This window comes from Barbus barbus (genome assembly GCF_936440315.1).
Source record: "Barbus barbus genome assembly, chromosome: 21".
NCBI classification, from domain to species: Eukaryota; Metazoa; Chordata; class Actinopteri; order Cypriniformes; family Cyprinidae; genus Barbus; species Barbus barbus.
This window is the reverse complement of record NC_136749.1, coordinates 1270158-1289345: the sequence shown is the minus strand read 5'-3', so window position 1 is coordinate 1289345 and position 19188 is coordinate 1270158. Positions and strand designations below refer to the sequence as shown.

The 19188-nt window shown below is 39.6% G+C and overlaps 1 protein-coding gene across 1 annotated transcript; it reads left to right on the top strand.

Moving 5' to 3' along the window:
* Positions 1-1338: 1338 nt before the first annotated feature.
* LOC306886893 (iroquois-class homeodomain protein irx-2-like) lies at positions 1339-5756 on the top strand. Its single transcript, XM_079444253.1, has 5 exons — positions 1339-1796; positions 2799-3201; positions 3834-4457; positions 4767-4836; positions 5095-5756. The coding sequence occupies exons 1-4, from the start codon at positions 1578-1580 to the stop codon at positions 4814-4816; spliced, it is 1296 nt and encodes a 431-aa protein (XP_079300379.1). The 5' UTR covers positions 1339-1577; the 3' UTR covers positions 4817-4836; positions 5095-5756.
* Positions 5757-19188: the final 13432 nt, after the last annotated feature.

Below are 19188 nucleotides of genomic sequence, written 5' to 3'. Positions count from 1 at the left end.
ATTTTCCACTAATCCTTGGATAATCCTATATATATATATATATATATATATATATATATATATATATTTATTTATTTCTTATTGTTGTATTTGACTGCCATGTTAAAGGACTTTACGGATTGTATATGCATTTTTTTTGTTCATTACAGAAAATTATTTATAGCTATTTAATTCCAGTAATTTCAATTTACGAAACGGTACATTCTTGAAAATTATGTAGGATACCATAAAGCAGCCTAAAATTATAAGCGTTTTGCGAATACATTTTCCTCATCACCCGTTTTAACCGTTTTACAATTGATAGCATATTAATTTTAAATTGTAGCAATAATAATAAAGGTCAAAGTCAAATAATCACATTTTGCACATCTCTCTTCGCAGTCATTGTCACAGCCCGTTATTTATTTCAGTCATAATTTGCCGGTGTGAGTTTGTGTTTTCGCGTCACGAACACTGATGCGCTGAGGAAAATTATTCCTGCTGTATTAGTTCTAAATATATGTTACAGGTATGTGCATTGAGGGCAAACTCCTGCTGTCAGGACGGAAGACCTCCTGCGATTAGAGAGCAGAAATATGAAGAGGACTCACACCTCCCACCGGCCTGAGCGCGCACTGCTGCTCCGAGCATCCAGCAATTAGCCTTCGACTCAAAAGAGAAACACTTTACATTACGGAGCTGCGCGCGACAATACATATTCACAAATGCAACAACTGAATTCAGACGGTAAAACTTGGTCAGTGGTGTGAATTACCGCTGATTGTATTTACCCTTCATGACTGCACAATTCACTCATATTGCGTTCGTGCAATACAAATCATGTATGTTATAAATAATAATAATAATAATAATAATAATAACTTTTAAACTAAAGAAAGAAAATGCAGCTTGCATAATTTTCTTTGTAAATGTATTTGCATACTGCATGCATTTCATTGCCATATTCTGTGCAGTAGTTTTAAGAAAGTATAAAATCACTTTCTAAATGACCTGTGATTACAAATGTAAAAGCAATGCGCAATTATATTTAGGAAGTCTAGTTTATTACATAGTCTTGTGCATGTAAATACGCTGTAATGCACGAGCAAACCCTCTTCAGTCACGTTGATTTTTTTTTTTTTTTTTATAAAGAAATGACAAATGGAAAAATGGCATCATGTCATCCGTCCGCCGCTGAAATAAATCAAAATAGAAAGAAAAATGCGGCATATAAACGACGGAAACGCGACGGCGAGGACGCACAGGCGGCTTTCTGTGCGGGTTTTGTTCCGGAATTGCGAGAGGGGCGGAGACGGGATATTTAGATGAGCCGTGATTGACAGCTCCTGTTTCTCCAATGCTCTCAGAAACTCGCCTGCTCCTTCCAGCAACTCTTCACTCTCCACTCCGGAGCACTACAAACAAACGGACGCTAGGGGATCTTCATGACGGCACTCCGCTGATCGCTCTTCCTCTCTTGCGCTTTTATTTATTTTCTTTTATTAGTTTATCCCTGCGTGCTCTGGTTAAATGCGCTGATTGAATCGATCAGCCCGTTCTCTGCCCTGCCGCGTTCCCGTTCTGGAGAAGCTGTAATAATGTCCTATCCTCAGGGTTACCTCTACCAGCCCCCTGGCTCTCTGGCGCTCTACTCCTGTCCGCTGGCCGCCCCGAGGAGCGAGGAGCTGGCCCGGTCCTCCTCCGGTTCAGCGTTCAGCCCGTACCCCGGATCTGCGGCGTTCACCGCCTCGGCCAGCGGATTCTCCAGCCCTCTGCCCTATTCCACAGATCCAGCCACGGGATTCCCGTCCTACATGGTAACAGCGCTGGAGCCGTCGCCTTTCACGAGGCATTGTTCTTGATAGGAATGCATGAATATTGCATGATAGGATGGTTATAGTTTTGGTTGCGTGTTCGGGAGTTGCATGCGCGCGCGCGTGTGTTTCAAAGGGAAGCTCTAGAGGGTCATGAATACAAATGCAGCTCGGGTGCAAAATGCAGCTACTTGTGACCTAAAAGTTATTTTGTTCGGCGATAAAGTCGCGAATAAAATCGACAGACTTAAATGCGTGCTTATTTATTTGAAACAATAACAGCGTGAGTCTAAATATGCCTTGGAATTCCTTCAGGCCCACTTTTACTATATACTTTTGCACGGCCTGATCTACGCCGCGTTATTTTTAGACAATAGCTCAAATCATTGGTTGTAATATTTTAAAATAAGTAATAATAATAATAATAATAATAAAAATGTGTGCAGTTGCACAGTGTATTTTTGAGATGAGATTTGGAAGGATGTGCGGTTAAATAGGCGTTATTTAATCGTCAGTTGATGAATTGCAATGCTAATGACATGGCACATAAAAGCGGGTAAAAACGGTCCATATCCAGTGGTTTTCTAATAGGATTTGTAATGCTGCGCTTCACTGATATGCTTCTGACACTGAAAGAGCACTGGGAAAGTCAGTCTGGTGATTATGCAAAATGGCTGCAATTACCCATTATCTGTTATCCACCCCAGTCCCATGTAATTGTGCATTCTGATAATTGCATGAAGGATTAATCATTGTTTATTGGCTTAATTATTATTAGTATTATATTTTTGGTTACACTTTATAATAACATGCATTAATAACATTAACGTTGCATAATGCAGAATAGATCATTAGTTCGCGTGCATTCAAAAAACGTTCATTTATTCTGTTTAATTTGCGCTATATTTATTTTATGTCGTAAAAAAAAAAAAAAAAAAAAAAAAAAAGCTGCACAAAAAAATACATATTAAGACAGATGACTGACAAAAACTGTTGTTTTTGAAGGGCTCTCCGTATGACGCGCACACTACGGGAATGGCAGGAGCCATCAGTTATCACCCGTACGGGAGTCCCGGTTACCCGTACCAGCTCAACGACCCCGCTTACCGGAAAAACGCCACGCGGGACGCGACGACGACGCTAAAAGCGTGGCTCCAGGAGCACAGGAAAAACCCCTATCCCACCAAAGGAGAGAAGATCATGCTGGCCATCATCACCAAGATGACCCTCACGCAGGTGTCCACCTGGTTCGCCAACGCCAGAAGAAGACTCAAGAAGGAGAACAAGATGACATGGGCACCACGGAATAAAAGTGAGGACGAGGACGAGGACGACGGCGATGGGGAGAGAAAAGACGAGCGCACGGATAAAAACATGGACAACAGTGAAGCTTCTGCTGAGGACGAAGGTGCATTATTATTATCATTATTATTATTATTATTATATTTAATTATACATATATTAATCATAAAATGTAAAAAGTAAAATGTATTGCATTTATTGTAAAACTATTTGACGTTTGAATAATATAGCTCTATTCATTGTATGTGGACCACAAAACCAGTCATAAGTAGCACGGGTATATTTGTAGTGATATGTATGTAGCATTGTATGGGTCAAAATGATCGATTATTCTTTTATGCCAAAAAAAAAAAAATCATTAGGATATTAAGTAAAGATCATGTTGCATGAAGATATTTTATAAATTTCGTACCGTAAATATATCAAAACTTCATTTTTGATTAGTAATATGAATTAATTTAGACAACTTTAAAGGAGATTTTCTCAATATTTAGATTTTTTTGCACCCTCAGATTCCAGATTTTCAAATAGTGGTATTTCAGCCAAATATTGCCCTATCCTAACAAACCATACATCAAAGAAAATATTATTTATTCAGCTTATTTCAGATGATGTATAAATCTCAATAAAAATTGTACATTTAAAACATTCGCGTCGTATTATGATTTTAAGGGAAGTTTTGCACGTTTTCGGACAGTTTTGACAGCAGTAACTCACGGCTGTGTGGTTTGTCTGCAGGCATCAGTTTGCACGTCGATGCTCTGACAGATCACTCGTGCTCGGTGGAATCTGACTTCGAGAAGGTCACGTGCAGAACCGGGGATTCTGGACCCGATAGCAAGGACAAATGCGACGCAAGTGATCTGGACACGGTCCGTGAGGACAGACAGAGAGGCCCGTCACCCAAGCCGCTGACCTCCTCTCCTCTGACCGCGGTGGAGGCCCCTCTCTTGACCCATCATCACCGAGAGGACACCCGGAACAGCACCAACAAAACATGCCTGGACGGTCAAAACCAAAGCGTCAAGCCTAAGCTCTGGTCATTAGCTGAGATCGCCACTTCGGACCCAAAGCAGCAGCAGAACTGTCTCCCTGGCGTTGGCCTTTTGACCTCCACGGCGTCCAGCGCGTCTCCAGCGGGCGCAGTGTACCCCGCCACCTCCATATTAGGAAGACCGCTTTATTACACCTCGCCGTTTTATAGTAATTACACAAACTATGGCAACTTCAGCCCTCTGCAGAGCCAAGGGATACTGCGCTATAGTTCAGCTGGAGAGGGACTCCTGCACAAACAGAGCGGCGAGCCTCTGGTAAAGACCAATCCAAACCAGCCTGAACAGCATTTCAGGGAATCCAAAAAAGGTGCGTAAAGGGTGCATATATATCCTGCTGATCTCAGCCAGCGCATTATTTAACTGATTTCATGTAGATTAACCAGTTGTCTATCCAATAGAGTAGCTATATTAAATTAATTAGTTGAGGCACTTTTAATATAATCGTGCCTGTTATTGTTTTCGAGTCATCGTCTCATGTTTTAAGTTTTTTCATTGTTTGAACGTGACATTTATTTATTTTCTCATAATCGAACGCTAGCGTCCAGTCGATATTATTTAAGCTGTCAAAACGCTGTGGTCGTGTCCCTTTACTAAAACGGGTGTGTATTTTCTGCAGACCCCACGGAGGTTTTCACAGTAAGATCCCAGTCATACCTGTCGAGTTAAAGACGAGGAAGATCTTTCAAGTAAGTCGCTAATATAAGCATTTAAGTGCAGGTTATGCTCCGTTTTTATGACAACACTGGAATGTTTCCAGAGGCCATTTCCTCATATTTGATTAGCCCTATTGTTCTTGTTCTAATATGTTCCGTTGAGTATGACTATATGAGGCCTGCTTTATGGTTGTGCAGATTAAGTGTGGATTTCTACATTTCATGCAGTAGCTGTATATTATTTTTCTTTTGGAAATCGACTGATGTAGGTTTTGTTTTCTTGGTTCACAGGTAGGTGTCACAATTGCTTTGAACAAAGCGAACAAGCCATCACCTCTCTCTCTCTCCCCAAGCTGTTTTAAACTAACATTTGCTCTTACGCGGATCCTTTTGTGTGCCACTGTACACCCACGGACTACAGAGCACCTGCCTATAGAACAATAACACGTGCGATCACGGGAAAGAAAAGAAACGAAACGAAAAGAAAAAAAAAAGGCACAATAGCCGGTCTGGTTTGGATGCACTGTTGCATTGATTGATTGATTGATTGATTGATTGATTGATGAAGTACTTTATCCCAACATATGTGACTTTTCGACGAGGAGACTTATTTCTCAGGATCCCTATAGTAGCTTCATTGCCCCAGTTGTGCGCGCGCGCGTGGGCATTCTAGAGCTCCTACCAGACTCATGTGCTAGAGGTGAAGTCTAAACCAGAACTCGGGACTGCTAGAAACTTGACTAAGAGTGGAATACATTTGATATTTATTTTTGTAATGCCTATAATTTATGCAAGTTGTATTGCAATGGTAACTGAACATTGGTTTGTAAATAAATTATGATTGGTTTTTATTTAAAAAGCTTTTACTAATTTATATCTCTGATTGTAAATAAAATGCGCTAGTCTGCACTGGCACCATTTGGACTGCCCTGTTTTTCAAGACTTGATTATATTCTAATCGTAGTGTCATTCTTTCACATCCTTTCACACTATCGTGATTTATATGTGTCTGATGCCAGCGTAATAGACAAATCCAGACCTGCTGCTCGGATCATAAAACTGCGTCAAATTACACGGCGCCATTTACAAATAACACATTCCAAACTCTCCTTTTTATCTCTACACAAGTGCGTTTAGAACCTGCAGTGTGTGCATATGAAGCGTGAATGCTGAATGTGGTCTCGATGGCAGTGAATAATAGACGCTGCTTATATCCAGGCCTTCATCTGTTTTTGATCTTGATGAATACAGGGCTGAGCTCCCGGCGGGGTTTCAGATGGTCAGTCGGGCTTCATTATAGACCGATATTGAACGATCCATAAAATCGTGTCTAAACATCTGCCAGCTCCGATGGGGCCCTGCGCGCTCCTGCAATGACGTCTCTCTTATAGGGGCCACCCCGTTAACATTTTAAAGGCGTTAGTTAAACAGATTACTGTTAACCTCGACAACCTTTCGATACGGCTATTACAAGCTGTGCTGTGCTCTTTAATAGAAAGATTGCCCAAAGAAAGATAATAGCTAATAATAATAATCGAATAATAATAATAATAATAATAATAATAATGTAAAATATAATGCTTATTATTATAATAGCCAGAAATGTAATTGTAAATACAGATTTTAAACGATTAATGATTAAATAATCACTGCACATATTGACGGTTTGCTGCGTTTAATGCCATTAACACACCGAACTGAATTCAGCTCAACGCTGTGACGATCCCGGAGCTTTTCTCGATAATATAGCGTCTGATTTTGTCATTTGAAGCGTGTTCGCTGCGCACATACAGGCCTGAGCGAAAAGAGTGTGCATTATTAGAGGTGAATTATTGAAATTCAGCCTTTAATCTCAGGTGGGATCCCGGGGGGATCGACCACTGTTGTCAAAACGGCACCACAGGCGGTTTCCATTCATACTCCCTTCAAATGTCAACATTTGTTCTCAATAAAAAGAGTTATTGTTTCAGTAAAACAGCCTTTGAAAACATGAAAGAAGTTCAGTCACCTCTGTCTGATTGGGATCAGGTGAAGCTGAAGCCTGTTATTAGCGGCACTGAGGATAGGGACATTTATTTATCCATATTTGAGTCACAGCTTTGGATTTTAAATACAATATTTGACGACTTCAGTACGCTTATAAATTGCTTGTCTGTAATGTTGCGTTTACGAGTGGAAATAAAATAACAATAATAATTAAAACGAAGATTGCATCGATCTTTTAATGCACTTACATATAATAACAAGATATGCAAAACGAAAACGCCCAAATACGTTCATTAGTTCCTTTATGAAACACGTCTAAGCGTTTCTCTGTTTGTGCGACACATATGCTGATCCTATAGTTCAGTGAATCCAAGAGGAGAGGAAAACACATTAAAACAGCCTCTAATGGCCTCCCTCTATTCTGCACCGTTTATCTTTACAACTGTAATCTACCATTAGAGTCAGGCCGTAAATAACATTTCAGGTCAGGGAAGGAGAGAAAAGGTATTAACAAATCGAGTACATGTGGCTTTAATAAGATACATCAAAGTCTCCGAGGCTCTAAAGTGAGTCCTGGGTCGGTTCTTCCATAAAAGATGTCCTCCCATTAGACTGATCAAGGCATGAGAGAGAGTTTGTCCAGTCCGACTCTAAATAAGATCATTAGAGCCTTTAGATCCTGGCAAATACACTAGACCTCATCTAAAGCCACAGAATATTTGTTTTTCAGGGAAGTTGTTTTAGCACTTGCTGTTTAGTGTGAGACGTGTTCATTTTATCTTTCAAAATTTAGCTTTTAGTTGTTAGAGGTTCAAGTTTATGATCAGCTTTAAAAAATAAATAAATAAAAGTGCTATTGGAAAGTATAGTTTTTTTTTTTTTTTTTCCTGGGTGTATTATGTGTTATGTAGAGAAAGCATTTTCTGTGAATGATCAAGGATGGCTGATTTAACATATATAGTGGCAAAATGACAAAGAAAGCAAAGAGTGAAGAAGGAAAAATATTAGTGGAGAGTTTAATAAGGGTGTGGATGGTTGTGATAACGCTGTAGACGAGGGCAGGCCGAGGGAATGCTATTCTTTAATATGTCACTGTTTGCACTAATAAGAGAGGTAACTAAATATCATTAAATATCACACCCAACTAATTTCAAATAGAAATATGATTAAGCACTTAAAGATAACACCCAGAAATTAAAGCAAAGACAGAATCATTTCACACAAAATTACTGATAGATGTATTTACATATAAAATAAATACAAAAATGTGCTAAATTATATATATATATACACTGCCCTCCAAAAGTTTGGAAACACCCCTGGCAAAGTGTGGTTTTGGACGATATCAGCATAAATCATTATCATTTTTTGGTGCAAATACATTAAAGTAACTTGACATTATCATTGAAGACCATCAATAACACATAATAATGGCAATATATACATGTCACAGTCAGACTCCTTTGCCAGCTGTGATGCCTGGTTACTGGTTTAATCTTGGCCCAGGATTTTTAAAGATTTCTGGGTCAGCACACCTTAATACTGTAGCTTCAACTATTGATTGCCGATTCAGAGTCAATGTTTGAATAAACTGACAGCTCGGATGCCCAGATTATGCAGAGCTGTAATAGCTGCTAATGGATATTTTGATAAATCGAAAATGTAAGTTTTTTCTATGTATAAACTGTTTATGTAATAAAATATGTTTTTGTAGTTTGTGTTGTCCCTTATCAGTGCAAAATAATCACAAATTAAAAAGGATTCATGCCAATATTGTCCAAAACCCCACTTTTCTAGGCGTTTTCAAACTTTTGGAGGGCAGTGTACATATATATATATATAGAGAGAGAGAGAGAGAGAGAGAGAGAGAGAGAGAGAGATTTTTAAGGTATATAGTGGTATTGTTTTACTATTTTATGCAGAACATTAATACGAAGGCGTTTTTAGTCATATATAAAATAAATGCACAAAATGAATCCGAAACATTAAAGCATGTTTTGCAGTGTGTGTGTGGATCGGTTTGGCCTGCCAGCGTTTCACCGGTCTGACACAATCGCTGTTTGTTCCACACACAGGTATCATATTTACTGCTCTCGTCAGACAGAATGAATCCAATCCGTGATCTGATGTGATCTCATCTGATCTCCCACATCACACGCTTCTCTCTGTTAACACCGGGATATAATTCAAGAAAGGTGGCCGCATTAATGAGCCCACGCTCACGAACCGAGGCAAACATAGAGTCCCCATTAGCAACTTGGACTAAAGTTTCAAATAAGCCACACGTTCTTTCCGCCTTTCTGTTTCCATCTGTGCCTCTCTTCGTCGCATATTGCATTTCGGTCATGCCTCGCAGACAAACACAGTATCCCCTGCAGTGTTGCCAACTTCTTTCAAGTAGCTAAAAGCCAACTTGAAAAATTGTTAAATGTTGCTACGTCATATGCCAATTACATATTCATGACATCATTCCTTACATTTTTTTATCCCTCCATGCTCACATACTGTATACATACATGCAGCCAAATTCTCAATAAAACTGTTTCCATTTATATATTTTACTGTTTCTGTTGTCAGCGATCGGGATACATCAGCGATCTCATGGCAATTCCTACATATTTTACTAATTCGTACTAATTTGTAGACCTCACTCATACAGATTCATATGATTTTTGCTAAATCGTACGTATTTTACGAGTTGCACAATTCCTATGAATTTGTACGAATGTCCTGACACCTAACACGCCCCTAAACCTACCGGTCACTGGGGTTTAGACAAATCGTACAAAATCGGACGAGTGACGTCGTATGAATTCGTACGAATTAGACACCTCGTAAAATACATACAAATTGTTTGTGAGATAGCGTTGGATAAATATGAAATAATGACTGAAACTTGCACCTTTAAGAGAACATAAGCAGCTCTCCCTTCCAAGATGATAATTTGTACAAAAAATCCTGATTTATAATTGAGCCGTCTTCTGATTAAAACAAATAAACATAAGATAAGACAAGACTGAGACAATGCCTGTGCTGTGATTTTGGCTATATTTGCATGCGAAATTAGAGAAGCAACAGAATCTATTTTAACTGAAAGCGCTGTTCCTCTCAGCCGCTCGCCGAACAGAGCAGAGCATCAGTCGCTAGATTTGTCGCTAGGTGCTGTTTTGGAAATAGTTGCTAGGGGGGTCTGAAAAATCACTAAATCTGGCGACAAAGTCGCTAGGTTGTCAACACTGATCCCCCAAAGAGCCACAGCGGCCATTAGCCTGGCGAGGCCACCGAATGAAGTTCCACCGGTATCGCCGCTAATTAAAATTCTGTTTAGCAGTCCAGGCCGGAATGCTAATCTGCTAGTTGGCCTTAACTAGCAGTTCGTTGACTAAAGAGCGAAGTGGGGGCAGCATTTTAACGTTTTAGAGGGCCGTGTTCAGCTGATAGCATCTGCTCCAGCCCAGCCCGGGGTCAGGCCAGAGCTTGCCGCTAAGTCATTAGCTCAAATTACTCAGCTAGTTTCTCTCAAGTTGTGCAGGACTCAGGCACTAGATCTCCCCCGGCTGCTGCCTGGCTGCTTGTGGCTCCCTTGGAAGCCAATACTCTCCTAGGGGATCAGGGCGGCATTAACCCTCTATCCCCTCCCTTAGAGAGTTCACCGATGCCCGCGCTTCCCCGGACAAATATAGCAGCCCTGAACTAATGCGACTGGAAAAGCAGGATCTATCGAGTAGCATCTCACCGGCCAAATCCCGGCAGGATCCTTGACCCTTTGAAGTTCTCTGTTAGTTTGTTTACTCAGAAGTTTACACCGGGTTTCGACAGGAGGAGGCAGCCTGCCATTCTTTGAAAGTGGGAACTGCGAATCCCCCTCATTGCACACATACATCACAAAGACATCTATTTGATATCTGCATTTACATCTGGTTTGCTCATCTGCAATAAGTCTATAGGATGTTTCCTATCAGATATCAAATAGACATTCGTGACACTGGACCACAAAACCAGTCATAAGGGTCAATTTTGTGAAATTGAGATTTATACATCATCTGAAAGCTGAATAAATAATCTTTCCATTTGTTAGGATAGAACAATATTTGGCTGAGATGCAACTATTTGAAAATCTGGAATCTGAGGGTACAAAAAATCTAAATATTGAGAAAATTGCCTTTAAAGTTGTTCAAATGAAGTTCTTAGCAATGCATATTACTAATCAAAAATGAAGTTTTGATGTATATATACCTGTGCTACTTATGACTGCTTTTGTGCTCGAGGGTCACATTTATTAGATGTCTTTAAAATGTTAATGATTTAGAATGTATGTGAAACTGACTTCTTGCAGACGTCTATCAGATGTTTGTACACAGCAGATGCTTTCCAGACCAAGCGATATTTAACAGACATCTTACAGATATATGTGTGCTATCTTGTTCAAGGCCTTGTTCAACCTGCTGGACCTTCGTGACGTCCTCAGCTAGATGGGACGCTCCCGTCTCATGTGTCCTGCCATAAGACGTGAACATGGCACACATTCCTTTGGTTGAAGTAAAGCAGTAGACCTTGATTTTCCCACACTGAATCTTCTCTCTCATCATCTTTCTTCACCCTCCACCTTTTCTGTGTAATAACTCACTGAAGGTTATTGCTGCAGGATGCAAACTAATTAACGTGCGTGTGTGAGATGAAGCAATAAGTCAAAACTGGTTTTGCTTCAGGACTCAGATATAACATTGCACTTTAAGTGACCCAACACATAACCAACATGGTTTATAAGTAACAAACATTAATTCAAATTCATTAAATTGGTAATTCACTGTGGGCAAGATGAGCTTTTAATAAAACTTGGCTGTCTATGCAGTAAAAAGGCAAAACATTCAGAAACTGGTGTTACATGACAAGCTAAAACGAGAAAAAGGTCTGCGGCGTTCCCTTTGGCCAAAAACATTACTTCCCACAATGCACTTTTGTTTTTGGTGCCGTCCTACTTTCGATTCAACAGTCTGTGGGTGCGAATACAAAAACGCAGAAATTCCATCTGTGGTTTTAACGAAAGCCCTGGGGCTGTCAAAAATCAGCAAGATGGTGCAAAATTACATGTTTTGTTGCTTTTTAATTACATTTCGATGACAAATAAATGGAGATATCTGATATGGTTCACTATAATTCACTGACACTGTAACAATGCAAAGCTAAAAGAAAACGGGAAAACTTCATTAATTCATGAACTGCATTAGCACAAAAAATATATATTTTTTAACATGACAGACATAATTGAAAAAAATGTCTCTGAATTGCTGGAAACACATGAACAGCAGCAGGCAGAACAGCACTGGGATAAATGTTGTATAAAGCTGGTCTCAGTTGTGTGTTTCATGCTCTCAGAAGCAATAATTCACAGCACAAAACACACTGTGGTCAAGCAAACCTGGTTTACTTGTGTTGCGAGTGAAGCCATATTTAATATGGATCATATTTTCTTGCACAGTGTTTCTGAGGATGAAGGCGTGTCACAACCTGTCCAACTTGTTACAGTTTTGTAATGTAATCCCAGCTAACTGTGCATGATTATATGTTTAGGAATGTTTTATTTTTTGGATTCTACCACCACAGGAAGCAATAACAGGCCGTACTTTAGAGGGATTTTACCATGGTCATAATTCTGAATTATTTCACTCTTGGTGCAATGGATGAATCAGAACGTGCGAATTGCCGTGAGATAGCGTTGGTATTTCAGAGATCTGGTTAATAATCATTAGTTATGCACACCCTCACACACTACCACATGCAAATAGACATTCATTTGCCTAGACATCATAGATCTATCTAACAAACAGCCTTCACATGCATGATGTTTGTGGGCAGCACAATGGAAAAAAAAAAAGAGTTTCATTGCATGCAAATCGTTACAACATTTCAAGACCTACTGTACTTCAGGCATTTTGACATAAATCAGCATTTGTTTTTTTGAGTGCTCCAGTGAAACCGGTAGCCATAGTGATGAAGTCATGCTGTCATATCTGTGCATCAGTGAGGATGAGGATGTCCTGATGATGGAGGAGATCCGCAGGTGACACAGAGATCCGCAGGTGGATGAGCACAAGCAGACGACACGCTTTCTCTTTCAGTTCTGGTTTGAGGTGTTTAAAGCGAGCATGACAGAGCTTCATACCTTTTCCTCCCGTGTCCTCCCTCAAGTTGTGTTTGCCAGATTTTCTTGTTAAATGCTATCTGTCAGGTTTATCAGCTAATTAGCAGCGGCTGCCTTTAAAGCGCTCTTCTGTCTTTCCCCTGCCTGTCGTCTTTTTTGAAGAGAGTTTATTAGTGTTCAACAATATCTAGGGAAAGCAGAGACACAGGAGAAACTCTCAGAGCTCTTTAATGTGACGCTGAATCAACATCCGCCGTTGTGCAGCAAGACTACAAACTCATCACCTGGAGAAGCCAACTGCATTGTGATTCGTGTTTGTCAAACTCCACGACAGAGGATGCACACAAGCAGGAAAGAACAGCAGTGAACAGATTTGAAATACTTCAAATATAGAAGAAAAGAAGGCAAGGAGACAAGGGTTATGCACAAGTTTACCCTAAAGTACAAAACAATTCATATATGTCACATCACTTTTTTTTGTTCTGTTCCTGTGATAAAAAAAAATATAGAATGCAAACTCTTTCTAGGGAGGTTTTCCCTGCCACTGTCAATTTTAGGTTGCTCAGTGATTCTTTATTACTGTTTTCTGCAAAGCTGCTGCATGTGGAACGACATTTATTGTGAAAATGCTATAGAAATAAAGTATTTTTTATTTAATTTTTTTAAACAACTGCTGCTGTGGTTGTTGAACTTTCCATAAATAAATATGAATTTAATATAAATTGTAATTTTAGAAAATCAGCGCTGCAGTGGTTTTTAAAATTATAAGAAATAAATGTGCATTTAATTTAAAATGTGTGTGTGTGTGTGTGTGTGTGTGTGTATATATATATATATATATATATGTATTAATCACTGACCGAGTGGTTGTATTATTAATATATTATTATTATTATTATTATAAGCTTATTGGCCCTTTTAATGGCATTTACTTTGGAAAAAAAGGCTATAGATAAAATGCAATATGTTTGTCTGCTTAATTTATTAATAATATTTGTTTTAAAAAAGTACATTTCTGATATTGTCTCTAGTCTAATGAAAAGTAAACAATTGTTCTTCCACAGTAGAAATGTGATTTTGCCCTTGTATTTTGGGATCATCATATTTTGGTGTGCTTGGCATTATAAAGAAGTAACTGTGTTAAGTAACTGTTTAAAGCATTTTCTCCTTATGTGACAAAGCACTTATTTGCACAACAATAAACAAGTTGTTTTAGGTGAGCTGTTGCATGACTAACAGCTCGTTGAACAAAAACTGTGGGCAGACCTTCTGATATTTCCGAAAATGAAGAAAACAAGAACAGACATTGATCCTCTGTCCTTGTGAGCATCTATTTATACTTTGGTTAAGGTCAATTTGAAGACAAACGGCATGTGGTGAGTTGTCATGAAGATTGAGAAGTGGAGTGCCAACAACTGTGGCCAGCCGAGCCTCTGCTTGTGTGAAAATATGTGTAACTGCTAGGTTTGAAACAGTATACGGCCAAAATGCTTCCTCGACATGCTCTGGGAATGTATTTTCTCTCATTATTTTGCATATTTCAGCAGTGGAAATGTCAAGAGTTCAGCCTCTGCTCTTTTCCTCAGAAACCCTCTAAAGCTGATATAATTCAAAGCCGAGAAGCTTAAAACAGCTGAAAAGTATGAAAAGTAGTGTTTACTTTGGTCTGTTGCAGTTGGCTGCGCAGCCGCGCTTACACACGCTACATAAATCAGCACTTTCTCCTTTCTTATTGTCTCGCGACCATTATTCTCAATTACTTTCGACACGTCTGTGAAAAAAGCATCAAGAGACCGTATTTAAGTATGTTATTAAGTTATCAAAAATGAAAAGTGATTAGAGAGTGCAACCAAAGTACAAGATACAAGGAGGCAAATGATTCTCTTGATAGGATTAGAAAACGATGAACCACTTCAAAAAGGTTAATCTGCATATCTCATTAAGGATACACTGGTTTTAAGTCCACTAATAACAATAATGGTGTTGAAAAATGTGCAGATGAATTCCCTTCGAAGCTCTCCACTTTTAAACAGAAAAATGCGAGTTATTAACCAAGGACTTTTTCTCTCAAGCACATTTAAAGGCACAATTAATTATCACAGATGCGAGGACCAAAGCAGCTGCTGTGTTGCCTTTGTAATGCATTATGGGAAGAAATAAAATGTATCTCCAGGGGTAGCATAGCCTGCTCTTTTCTTTGTTTGTTTGTCATATTTTCATATTTTCACAGTGCAACCATGCAATAAACCTTCAGCTGTGCTTGTGATGAGTAGCGTGAAAAGGAGTGATTCATCAGTCGTTAACGAAGTGAAGAGGAAAGAAAACTGTTTTCTGTAAATTACCAGAGGTCTGGGATCAGATTGACTCAAACATGCATGGGTATCAGTCCACGCTGAAGCCCAGAGCAGTACAAAAGCATGGAAACTGGTCTGTGAAAGAGCCATTTGCATGTCATCTAGACTTTAGACCTGCTTCAATTAAACATGAATTAAATATTAGTTAAATATAAGTTAATGTGACTGCGTTGTTTGAACTGAACTATAACTGTTTTCTCAAATGATTGGTAGACCATAATGATAGTTGCTTGTGTCTTTTGTACTTCAGTGAAAAAAGAGAAGCAACTAAAGGTCATCCGCACAATACTGATGTTTATGTTGGAAAATGAATGTTTATGTTAAGAGATCTCATCTACACTATTTTCACTTTTAAAATAGGTCATTTGGACCAGGACTGGGAAACGTGAATGGTTTAGCTGATTTAGTCAAACAAATGTACCTCTCATGAGAAAACTGTAAGATTATAAAGGCTTTAAGTAAAGTGTTACCATTAATATCTTACTAATATTAATGGTAACACTGGTAATATCGCACTCCACTTTTATACATATACATATATTTTATATGTATATATATTTTTTTTCTTCTTTTTTTTTCCTTTTGATTTAATTAATTGTTAGCTCTTCATCAGTTTACAAAACATCCTGCAATTCCTTTGCAATCCTGTGCTAGTATAGTGCTGAAGGTTGACATTTTTTAATCAGATGCATTTAAAATGTACAGTTTTTTTCTTGTAAACATGAGCCCAAAACGCCAAACACCCAAATACAAAAGCCACACTCACCAGGCAATTATATGGGGATTCTGAAGGTCAGAATTAAAAAAGTGCTATTATTTATTATGTATATGCATTTTTGCTATCATTGATTATGTATATGCTATTATATGCATTTTTTATGCATATGCAAGAAAAGTATTTTGCCTCAAGTATTTCTTGGCAATAACAGCGAGATTCCTGTTTGAGGTTAACACAGCGGCGTGTTTGTCCGAGCCCTGCCCCGTCCCACAAATGAAAAGGCAAGCCTCTGGAGTTGAGATTCGCTATACCCTCCTCTTCTATAAATAGGGTTCCTCCCCATCTGCGGCCCGCCAGAGTCTGAAGCTGTTTATGGTGGCATCTCTCGCATGCCTTTCAGGCCCATCCGCACTCAGCCAAGTCACACAGGAATATTAGTCCTTTCTCATCTAATCAATCCATCCTTATGCCCAAGACTTCAATTCATTAGAAGCACTCAGCGATGCAGGCCAGCTGTTTCCTGCCGCTTGGCTGAGAACGAGGTGAGGAAAGACAGGCAACCCAATCCACGGCTGCGCTCCATACACAGCGCTTTAAAGCTTTCTATTAGAGCTGTAATGTTGGGCTGCTGTGTACACTAATTCAATCAGGTCCATACAGACCCACGCGTCTGCGGCTCTGACACAGACGGGCCAGAAGAAAGGAGGGATGAGTCTGCTTTTTCTTTTCAAAATGATAAGTTGCAGCGGTTGTCTGCGTGAGGAATGCGCAGACACATTAAGCTGGATATCAGAGCAGGGAGATTACGAGATGTATTGTGTCTGATTTGGACAGAAGTGTTCCACTCTCAAAGGGAGGAGGGGAAGTAGTTTAAGGGGATCGAGAGGCAGCCATATATCTGCATGCGCTTGCTGAACGTGCCTGATAAAATATTGACTCGGCCATAATCTGGTGAGCTCCAAATAAAGCATGACTTGCTGATGGTGCGGCCGTGTTGAGTGTGTACCTGACAGCACTTTCTTCAGAGAAAGGACACTCTGTAAGAAAAAAAAAAAAAAAAAAAACAGACAGCAAAGGTACAGGTTCTACCGTTAAAGGAGTAGTTCAACCTAAAAACCTACCATTTCTTGATTATTTACTCACCTCCAGGCCATCCAAGATTAATTCAGTCAAGGAGAAATTAAGGCTTTGGAGGAAAATTAAGGCTTTTGGAGGATTTTTTTTTTTTTTTTTTTTTTCCATCTAATTCAAATGAATATAACTGTCAGACCTTTGTCGTGTGTGTCTTGTGTTCCCGTCTCATGTTTCCTTATTTAGTTTGTTTCCTGTCCTTGTTTAATGTCATTATTAGTTAATTCTTGTCCAGCTGTGTTTGTCTTATTATCTATGATCAACCTGTGTATTTATAGTCCTTTCTGTTCAGTTTGATTTCGTCTGGTCTACTCGTTACTCCCCGGTGTTCCTGTCTGTGTCAGCCTTGCCTTGTCCTGCCCTGCCTTACTTGGAGTCATTAAAGACTGCATTTTGAGTTTACTCCTCGTCTGCGTGTTCCTAGTTCCTCCCTTCTGTGTGCCCTGTGACAGAAGACCAGACCTAAAACAGTTAGCGGCGCTCCTTTTCACCGTTTTGTTTTTCAGTTTTTGAAAAGTTTTTGTTTGTTCCTGTTTGTCCATCAAGTTCGCGGGTTGCCGCTCCCTCTAGCCCGCCGTTCGCGGGAGATCGACGCCTGCAGTTAATGTGGCAAGCCCGCCGGCCCGCCGCTGACTCCAGTTCCCTAGTTCCGGCCAAGTCTTGTTGTGCCCACAGAAACAGTTTTAATCTAGTCTTGTCATGTCGGTCAGTCTTGTCCATGGAGACTCGGCGTGAGGTGGCTACGGAGGCCATTCCCAGCCACCTGCCCCTCCTGTCACAGAAGTGGAGGCGGTTGCTGAGGGACCCTGTGAGGACCCCTGACTCCTTGTCATGCCCAGAAGAAGCCTCAGCTTCCAAGCTAGTCCAGGAGGGCTTCCTGTTCCTGTGGGCTGTCCTGTCCAGTCCTGTTACTGTTTGTCTAGCCTCGGGGTGCTGTCCTGTCCTGTTTGCTTAGCCCCGGAGGGCAGTGTATATATATTGAACTTTTTAACTACAAATGTGGATGCTACTGAAAATAATTGATCGTTTTGATAGAAAAGACCATTATTTGTCGGCTGGGGTTGTGTGGATTACATTAAAGTTACCTAAATATAGATTTTGGACCCTCAAAAATGGTCTATATCGAGTCCTGTTCATTTACATTTGAGACAAAGCCTGCATTGTTTTCCTCTAGAACATTAAAGGGGTTATGACATGGAGTTTTTTTGTAATTATGTGTTCCTTGAGGTTTACTTATGTTGAGTTTTTTTGCACAATAAATATATCTATAATTTAATATGTGGAAAAATTATTATTTTCAACCTTCACAGGTCTAAAATGACCAGTTTTTAAGGGGCGGGTCCTTTAAAGCTTTTAGTAATCAGCCACTGTTACATATGATTTGCTAATGTCACCCCATAGGAAACAGTATCAGTGCCCCCTCGCTATTGCATGTGAGTCTTTTGACAACATAATCAAAATAAAACAGCCATTTCCAGACAAAGCATTCTGAAATCATTTACTTGTGGTAAGTGATGAAGCTGCAGTCAGATCTAGTACCACTTCGTCTTTAAATGTTTCTTTGTGACTCTCCATGACACTGTGCCTCGTTTACAAAACAAAATCCTCCGATCAATCCACAGACATGATCCGGGGTGCCAAAAAAAAATAAACTATCCACTTGTTCCTTATGCTGGGATCCTTCTGATATCTGTACAAAGACGTGAACGAGCTGCTTAAACCAAACGCATCAAAGCGAACGTTCTTTCACTGCATTTGTCCTGACGACAGACTCAAGCGTGGACTGTGTCAGAAAGTGTGCATCTGTTTACTGGAACCAGTTATTATATTTAGTATTAGTATTATTTGTATATCAGTATTAATTAACTTGTATATCAGTATTAACTTAACTTAATCAAGTGTCAGCCATTAAGTGGGTGGGGCCTATGGAGAGAAGATGACTATTCATCAACGTCTTGCTCTGGAGGCAGTGTTTATGCCTACGACTGTGCCCGGGTGACGTCTCCTTGCACCTCGGATCCAAAATAGCTTTGTTTATAATGAAGAGGACATTT